The sequence below is a fragment of the Mandrillus leucophaeus genome, unplaced genomic scaffold (assembly GCF_000951045.1).
Source record: "Mandrillus leucophaeus isolate KB7577 unplaced genomic scaffold, Mleu.le_1.0 Scaffold760, whole genome shotgun sequence".
Lineage (NCBI taxonomy): Eukaryota > Metazoa > Chordata > Mammalia > Primates > Cercopithecidae > Mandrillus > Mandrillus leucophaeus.
The window spans coordinates 1,000,176-1,009,334 of record NW_012108253.1 but is presented as its reverse complement, the minus strand read 5'-3'; the positions used below and the strand labels follow the sequence as shown (position 1 = coordinate 1,009,334).

The 9,159-nt window shown below is 33.8% G+C and overlaps 1 protein-coding gene across 2 annotated transcripts in view; it reads right to left on the bottom strand.

Moving 5' to 3' along the window:
* SLC17A1 (solute carrier family 17 (organic anion transporter), member 1) overlaps positions 1 to 9,159 on the bottom strand; it is a 57,677-nt gene that overhangs the window by 22,560 nt on the left and 25,958 nt on the right. The window contains exons 11-12 of one of the 2 annotated variants that reach the window (XM_011966478.1): positions 7,325 to 7,415; positions 469 to 605 (exon numbers count right to left, since the gene is read on the bottom strand). In XM_011966478.1, the coding sequence (XP_011821868.1) occupies positions 471 to 605; positions 7,325 to 7,415 (226 nt within the window). In that variant the 3' untranslated portion in view covers positions 469 to 470. Of the gene's footprint in view, positions 1 to 468; positions 606 to 6,753; positions 7,416 to 9,159 lie in introns of those variants that run through there. The other variant, XM_011966477.1, reaches the window with a different exon arrangement.

The window sequence follows — 9,159 nt, the reverse complement described above, 5'->3', positions numbered from 1 at the left end:
TTTGTCTCCATCATTCATTTGAAAATCATTTTAGTCAGGGTTACCTTTAAAGTTCCTCTTGCCTAACCCATTTGTAAATTCTTAGACCTTATATAATTTAATGTCTTGATATTATAGCACTTGCCAAAGGTCCTTGCTCCCAATCTTTTTCACTTCGAGTCTCCATTTTACAACTGTTCTTCCTACTTCGTTGAAGGCCCTTCCCAGTCTTTTTTGCAGACTTCTCTTTTTCATCCTCATCTTTTGATGTTAAAGAGTCCCAGCCTCCCAAATTTATATCTCCAGCCTTAGCATCCCACAGAGTCCCACAGCCATTTCCATCAGGATGTCTAATATTCTCAGGCTTAACATGGTCTCCTCTTCTCTAAACCTGCCCCTTATTCCTCCCCATCTGAGGAGTCATCCTTAATTCCTCTCTCTCCTGAATTCCCAGTTTCAAAAATTGTCCTTAATCTGATCACTTCTCACCTTCAGAGACGTGTGTGTTGTCTTTCTTTAGCCCAGTCCTGAATTTCTGCTTTAGCAACTATAAGGTAGAAAATTAGGCCAGTCACATTAATGGCTGCCATCAGGATGAAGGTTTTAAACCAGGCAGATTCTGGATCCTAAGGAATTAAAATTCAAAGTAATTGTAAATTATTGCTCTTGTTTTTTTGTTTTGTAACATTTAAAATGTAATGTTAAAAATAACGTAGACTCAATCACTTGACAAATATGGAAAAACACACTTATACATAGCCAAAAAAGTAATCATTTTACTCTATAAAAATAATCAGTTTTATCTTTCTACTGTATACACGTTGTTTAAAATTCTATTTTCATCAGATATTAAGTTTACTAGTTTCTTATAGTTCAAAATTAACTGATTTTTTTCAATCTGATCTATTATTTCAAAGTTTTCTGCATCTTTTCAAGGTATCTTATGTAACCGACATATTATTGTATCATATAAGCCTATATAAATAAAGAATGTCTTTGTATTTTAATTGGCAAATTTAACATACTTTCATCTATCGTCACTATTATTTTGTTAAGATTTATTGCTCCCATATTATTTCGTATTTTCTATTGCAATGCTTTATTTTTTTTAAGTTTTGGATTCATTTTGAAGAGAATGAGTTTTCTTCTACTGGTTTATAAAAGTTATCTGTATTACTCTTTAAACATTATTCTTCCGATGCATGCTCAAGTTGAAATAGCTATCTTGATAGGTAGATCAAAAGATATAGCTAGAGAGATTTAAGAATACATAGCTAAATGTATCTATTTATAGTAGATACATATTGAACTATATAAATTGAAAGAGATGCATACATTTTATCAACATTATCTTTTTCATAATAGGGCTAATATTTGGCAGGCTCTCATTTCATTTTGGTCCTATCTTCCGTCTCCATACCCATCCCTATGCAAACAAACAGTTTGTATTTTGGCATTTAGTTTTTTCTTTTCTTTTCTTTCTTCTTCTTCTTCTTCTTTTTTTTTTTTTTTTTTGAAACAGGGTCTCACTCTGTATTGTAGCCTAGAGCTCAATGGCACAATCATGGTTCACTGCAGCCTCGAACTCCCAGACTCAGGTCATCTTCGCACCTCAGCCTCCTAGCTGGGACTACAGGCACGTGCCACCATGTGCAGTTAATGTTTTATTTTTGTTTTTTTTTGTAGAGATGAGGTTTTGCCATGTTGTCCAGGCTGGTCTTGAACTCCTGGGCTCAAGCAATCCGCCCAACCTCGTCCTCCCAAAGTGTTGGGATTACAGGCATTACCCACTGCACCTGGCCCTGTTTTGGCATTTCTTAAAAACTTTTTATTATTGATTATTATGGATAGTCTTTCTTTTTTTTTTTTTCTTTTCTTTTATCCTTAATTTTAAGATAACGAAAATATAATCAAGATAATTGATACTATTATTTTCCACTCATTTTCTGATTACATCTCCTGTTTTTTTTTTTTTTTAATTCTCTAAATAGTTTATTTATTTCCCCTAAAGGGTGAGGCATTGTATGGTCTTGTATCCTTAAAAATAGTTTTCTTATGCCATTGTCCTCTTGCATCCTGTGTTGCTGCCAATTTTTGACTGTGCCTCAATGGGACTATTTTTATTTATTTAAATTTAAATTAAATTAAATTAAATTAAATTTAATTTAATTTATTTGAGACAGAATCTCACTCTGTAGCCCAGGCTGGAGTGCAGTGGCTCAATCTCAGCTCACTGCAACCTCTGCCTCCCGGGTTCAAGCAATTCTCCTGCCTCAGCCTCCCAGGTAGCTGGGATTACAGGCATGTGCCACCAGGTCTGGCTAATTTTTTGTATTTTTAGTAGAGATGGGGTTTCACCATGTTGTCCAGGCTGGTCTCAAACTCCTGACCTTAGATGATCCACCCGCCTCAGCCTCCCGAAGTGCTGGGATTACAGGTGTGAGCCACCGCACCTGGCCTGTTCTCATCATTTTTGAAGAACTTTGGGACTATTTTAAACAATGCTGCTATGAGAGGATTGTGAGAAAAATAAGATGTTTGATTAAATTTGAATTTCAGATAAACAATGAGTAACTTGGTAGTACAAATATGTCCCATGCGTTTTGGTAATGAAGCAAAGTCCTGTATTATTTCTTGTTTATCTGAAAGTCAGATCTAACTGGGCAGTCTTCATCTTCTTGGGTTTTTTCTTTTTTTTTCAAAATCTGGCAACCTCATAGTATAAACTTTTTTTTTTTTTTGTATATGTTTCTCAATGTGTATAGATTCATTTATCTTGGGGTGAAATTACTGAATCATAAAGATTGCATAACCTAAGCTTTACTAGGTAATATCTGTGCTCAGAAGTGTTGTACTAATTTACAATTCCAGCATTTGTTATTAATTTTGCTTTTCAGCACATCATTACTTACCCTTGGTATTATAGACCACCAATCTCGTGGGCGTGTAGTGTGAGCAAGTTGTGGTTTTTAATTTGTCTTTTACTATATTTATTAGCTATTTGGATTTCACCTTGTAAAGTGCCTACATCTTTTTTTTTCTCATTTTCTTATTGATTTGTAGTAACTATGTATTTTTATTAAAAGCCCTTGGTTAGTTGTATGTGTTGCAAATATCTTTTCAAACTTGATGGTTACTTATTCTATTGTTGGTATATTTTGAGGAACAGAAGTTCTTAATTTTAATGCAGTCAAATTTATTGTCTTGTTCTTTATGTTAGTACTTTTAGTGCCCTTTTTAAGAAATAATTCTATCAGATCATGAAAATATTCCTCTGAATTATATTCTAGAAACTTTATATTTTGCCTTCAATTTTGAGATGTGCAATCCACCTCTACTTCATATTTTTGTATGTTGAGATAAGTTAAATTTTATTTTTCTTCATAATGATATTATTTTAGCCCAGTACCATTTTATAAGCCCTTTCTTTATGACAAAGGTGACACTGTTCTGTCATAAATTAAATGTCCATATATGTGGGATCTTTCTACACTCTTTCTTCAGTTCTATTGGTCTACTTGTGCCAATACCATAAGGTATTTATTTTCATAGCTTTGTAATGTATCTTAATATTAGGTAGAACAAATATTCCAGTTTGTCTTCTTCAAGATTCTCTTAGTTATTCTTGGCCCTTTGTGAACACATGTCAATTATGTAAAAGTCTTTTCAGTTTCCACAAAGTAACTTAGGGCTTTGATTGGGATTTCATTGAATCTACAGCTCATTCAGGGGAATGAGAAGATATTTTATAATTTTGAGTCTTTTAGTATATAAAAATGGCATCTCCCTCCATTTGCTTAGTTTTTAAAAAATTTCTTTCAAGTCTCTCTCTTATGGTTTTCTTTGTGGAGATCATATGAGTAATTCATTAAATTTGTTCTTAGATATACGATTTTTATTATGGTGTTGAAAATAGTATCCTTTTTAAAATTTTTATTTTCACACTCTTTATTCAGGTATTTAGAAAATAATGTATATTTATAGATTTACTCTATAAATTCCAAAACTTAGTTATTAATTCTAATAACTTATAAGTAGTGTTAGTCTTCTGATTTTTTTTGAATGCCACCTATAAAAATGTTAATGATATTTCTTCTTTTTTTCATATTTCTGTGTCTTATTTCATTCATTAGGACATAGTAAAAAGTTTAGTATTAATAAATAGTGACAGCAGGCATTTTTTTCATACTCCAATCTGAGAGAGAAATGTTCCCTGTTGTGTGTGTGTGTATGTGTATATATGTGTGTGTATATATATGTGTGTTTGTGTGTATACATATTTATACACACAAAATTCCCACAGCAAATATACATATATATGTATGTATATATACATACACATAGAAATAGGTGTATACATATTTCTCAGTGAATTGAATCATATATCTTTATGAAGTGATTGTCGTCATTTCTAGTAATACTTTTTGCCTTAAGGTGTCCTCTGAGATCAACATAGCCTCCGCAGCTTTTTAGCTAAAAATTGCGTAGAATGTTTTCTCTGTTAATTTCAACTTTTCTGTTGCTTTTTATTTTATTATATATTTGTATGAAAGCAGCACAGAGTTAAGCTTCATTTCTTAATCCAATATGGCCGCCTTTTGCTTTTAGGTAGCGCTTTTAGCTTATTTAAAGTAGCTGCTGGCACGTCTAGTTTACCAAATTATTTTGATTGTTTTATATTTGCACCTCTTGTTCTATGTTGCTTTTTCTCTCCTTTTTTTGCCTTCTTTTAGATAAGGTATTTTTATCATTTCATTTTTGTCTTTATTACTTTGAAATTGATGTACTTTTTCTATTTTTTTAATTATTAGATTAGAAATTACAACACGTTTTCTTCATGTATCAAACTCTTAGTACTTTTATCCTCTGGTAAGACAGCATGAAGTCTTTCAAATACTTTGCTCCATTTATCTTCTCTTGACTTATTTACTCTTATTATTGCTTATTTTATACTTTGTATATAGTGTTTTTTAAACTCCACAGGGCATTACTTTTGTTTACCCAATAAAACAAATAGGTGAGTAAGTGGATTTGTCCGCTTATTTACCACTTTTGCTGATCTTCATTTTTTTCCTGCATCTCTAATTTTCTTTCTTTAAACCTAAAAACACTTAAACGTCCATTAGTGAATTGAATTCCCTGTTTTTGTTGGCTTGAAACATGTTGTCTTTCTTTTGGCAAATATTTTCACTGTTTACAAATTTAAGTTGGTAGTTATTTTCACTAAGCAGACCGAAGATGTAATTTTATTGTGTTCTGTCTTCCTTTCTTGAGTTTGAGAAGTCAGAGACCAGTCTATCTGTTGCTCATTTGGAGGCAATCTTTCTGATTCCTCTGATTGCTTGTATGACATTCTTTTCGTCTTTGCTTTTCTGCAATTTCTGGTTTCTTTTTATCCTACTTGTGATTATTAGGCTTCTTAAAGATGTGAATTTCTGTATTTCTGGAAAACTAGAAAACAATCATTTTCTCTTCATACATAGCCTCTGCCCTATTTTCTCTCTTCATCTTCTGGGACTCCAGTTAGTTGTATGTTGGGTTTTCTGACTGGATTACCCCATCTCATGCCATATATTCTGTATTTTTACCATTTTTTCTTCCTGGGATTCATTCTGGATAGATCCTGACAGGTCAAGAATAGAGTAGGTTATAGTATAGTAACCAATACCCTCAAGTCTTAATGGCTTTTAATGACAGAAATTTGGTTTTTTGTTTACACAAAAGGTACATAATGGGTTGGCTAGGAGTTATGCTCCATATCACCTGGATTTCTGGATCCTGGTTAGTAGCCTTGCAGTCATCCTTCTGAGTAATACTAGTTGTTGCATCAAAGGGAAAGAATGGCCTCTTGGTTTCTAATGCTTCTTCTCAGAATTCACATGTATCACTTCCTCTCATATTTCATTGGCCAAAATAACTTACAAGAATACATCTAACTTCAAAGAAGTGGGGAAATGCCCAAGAAGAGAACCAGAAAAGTTATTGCAGCTGCAATAATTGACTTCCCAGTCTTGCCTTCTGGTCACCAAATATTTGATTTGCTCAAATTTCAAATGCTTAGAAGAGTATTCAGTTTTTCTCTCCTTTTAAAGCTGAGGCAGGGGCAGATGAGAACTGTCTAAGTTAACTTACTAGGCAGAGACAACTTTGAACAGTTCTAGAGTCACATTTCCTTCCACATCTTGGATGTTTGCAGAGAAATTAGCTCCACTAACAACTTTTGGAAGTCAGCTCTGCACACCTGAGTGAACTCAATGGAAGAATAAAGGCACTATGCTCAGAGGGAGGAAACAGACCATGGCCACTTGGTGCTCCCCATTTCTAATGAGGCCACTTCTCTGACCAGGGAGTTTCTATGGTTCTAGTGATGTTTTCTTCTTTTCTAATACCATAAATAGAGACATTGTGGTGGTGGAAGATTCTTCTTTATGGGAAATGTGGCCATGGTGGATGCAGACCATCTCTCCCTGTCTCAACTTTGGGATAAGGAGCATTTGGAGGAATTATCTACACACTACTATTCCTTTTGTTGAAAGCGTTCCTCCAAATAAAGTTTATATGTGATCCACATGGTGCTAGTGGTAGGAAGGTGTAGTCCTTTGTGAGTACAGATTTATGCCAGCATCTCCATTCTGACTCTTCTTATTTGAGTGGCTTTAGGATATTATCTCTTATCTTCTGCTTGTTCATTATAACTGAAGACATAGATTACCCAGGATAGGCAAAGACCCAAGGCAGCCAGTGGCTTCAGTGGTCATTTACCTCTCTGGAATCAAACTATTCTTTCATTTTTAATCTCTGAAGTGTTCTTTTGCTTTACTTTTTTTGCAGATGAGGCATGCATTTAAAATAACTGTTACAATTTGATAGGGCATTTTAAGTGTCCTTAACAGGAAAATTTCAGCTAACTTTGTCCATGACACTTGCAAAAACAGAAGTCTGCCTTCATAGTCAAACTTTGGTCAATCTTTAACTGTATTTACTTGTGATTTTTCATTCTTTCTTTGAGAAAACTGTATCTTGTTACTTATATTACCACTCAGCCAGTCAAATACCTGTGCTGATCAATCCACATATTCATTATTAAAAATAACAGAAGTCCACTTCTGTACCAATGGCCAATTACTAAAGAGTTCTCTACGTATCTAATTGACAAATAATGAGATAGAAATTGTATTATTTGTAGATTTGGAGAGATGCCTGATTTGACCAAGTTTATTTTCATATGATGCAAAAACTCATAAGTCATCTCCTTCTGGCATCTTCTTTGCAATCTTTCCTGTGCATAATCTTTCTCTATACAATTAATATTGGAAAAGTAACTACATGTCTGTATGTTTCTTACCTGCCTAAGGATCAATCCAGTCAAAGTGGAAGCAATTAGTCCTCCTAGCATTCCACTTAAAGTTGAACATGCTTTAATAAATCCAAAATATCTATACATAAAAGAATAATACACAAATGTAAAGTAGTACAAATACTGCAGGAAATGCCAGCCTAATCAAATGAAATTTAAGAGAGATGATTGCTCATTTTGCAAATTCCTACTTCTCAAATTCCATTAAGATGTTAGAAAAAGTATATGAATATAGGCAACTTTCCAGTGTCACCACAGAGTCAGAAAGGTTGGCATTAGGAGTAAAGGATACGATGATATTAATAAAATGGGATTATATTTAGAGTGAAACCCAGTAGAATTAGAAAATATGTAAGTTCCATTGAGAAATTCAGAAGGCAATATGTTTTGGTAATGGGAACTGGTTTGGGGTTAATAAAAAATTGAAGGGCTTTGTTCACCTGGTTTACTCTCATAGGCCCAGAGCTACTGACCTCCAAAATTGTTTCCAGTACTCAGGCAAGGAAACCAGAAGCCTAGTTTACAAGCAACTATGATTGGCCAATCCTGGAAGCTCAAACCAATTCCGGCATGAAATGCGCTATAAAAGCAGTGAAACTGTAGCAAATGAATCCAGGTTACTGCGAATGGCATTATTTTGTTTGTTTTTATGGCTGAGTAGTATTCCATAATATATATATAACCACATTTTCATTATCTACTTATTGTTTGATGGGGACTTAGGCTGGTTCCATATTTCTGCAGTTGCAAATTGTGCTGCTATAAATGTCTTTTCCATATAATGACTTCTTTTCCTTTGGGTAGATACCCAGTAGTGGGATTGCTGGATCAAATGGTATTTCTACTTCTAGTTCTTTAAGGAATCTCCACACTGTCTTCCATAGTGGTTGTACTAGTTTACATTCCCACCAACAGTGTAAAGATGTTCCCTTTTCACCACACCCACGCCAACATCTATTATTATTTTGTTTTTTAATTATGGCCATTCTTGTAGGAGTAAGGTGGTATCACATTGTGGTTATGATATGCATTTCCCTGATAATTAGTGATGTGGAGCATTTTTTCATATGTTTGCCACCAAATGCCATATGTTTTCACTTATAAGTGGGAGCTAAGCTATGGGTATACAAAGGCATACAGAGTGATATAATGAACTGCAGAGACTCAGAGGGGGGAAAATGGGAGGAGGGGCAAGGGATAAAAAACCACATATTGGGTACAATGTACACTATTCCTATGATGGATACACTAAAATCTTAGACATCACCACTGTCAATTCATCCATGTAACCAAAAACCACTTGTATCCCAAAAGCCATTGAAATAAAAAGAACATTTTTTTAAAAAATTCAGAATTAACAAGGAACTCCAACTTAACAAAAACAAAATATAAATAACCACATTAAAAAAGTGGAAAAAGGACATAAGTAGCCATTTTCAAAAGAAGACATACAAATGGACAATAAGCATATAAAAAAACTTTCAACATCACTAATGCTCAGAGTAGTGCAAACTAAAACCATGATGAGATAGCATCTTATGCCAGTCAGAATTATTATTATTCAAGTCAAAAAACAACAGATGTTGATGAGGATGCACAGAAAAAGCAATGCTTATACACTGTTAGTGGAAACGTAAATTAGTACAACCTCTATGGAAAACAGTATGGAGATTTCTCAAAGAACTGCAAATAGAACTACCATTAGATCCTGCAATTCTGCTACTGGGTGTCTACTCAAAGGAAAAGATATTATTGTATCAAAAAGATATCTGTACTCATGTGTTTATTGCAATACTATTCACAATAGCAAAGATATCAACCTA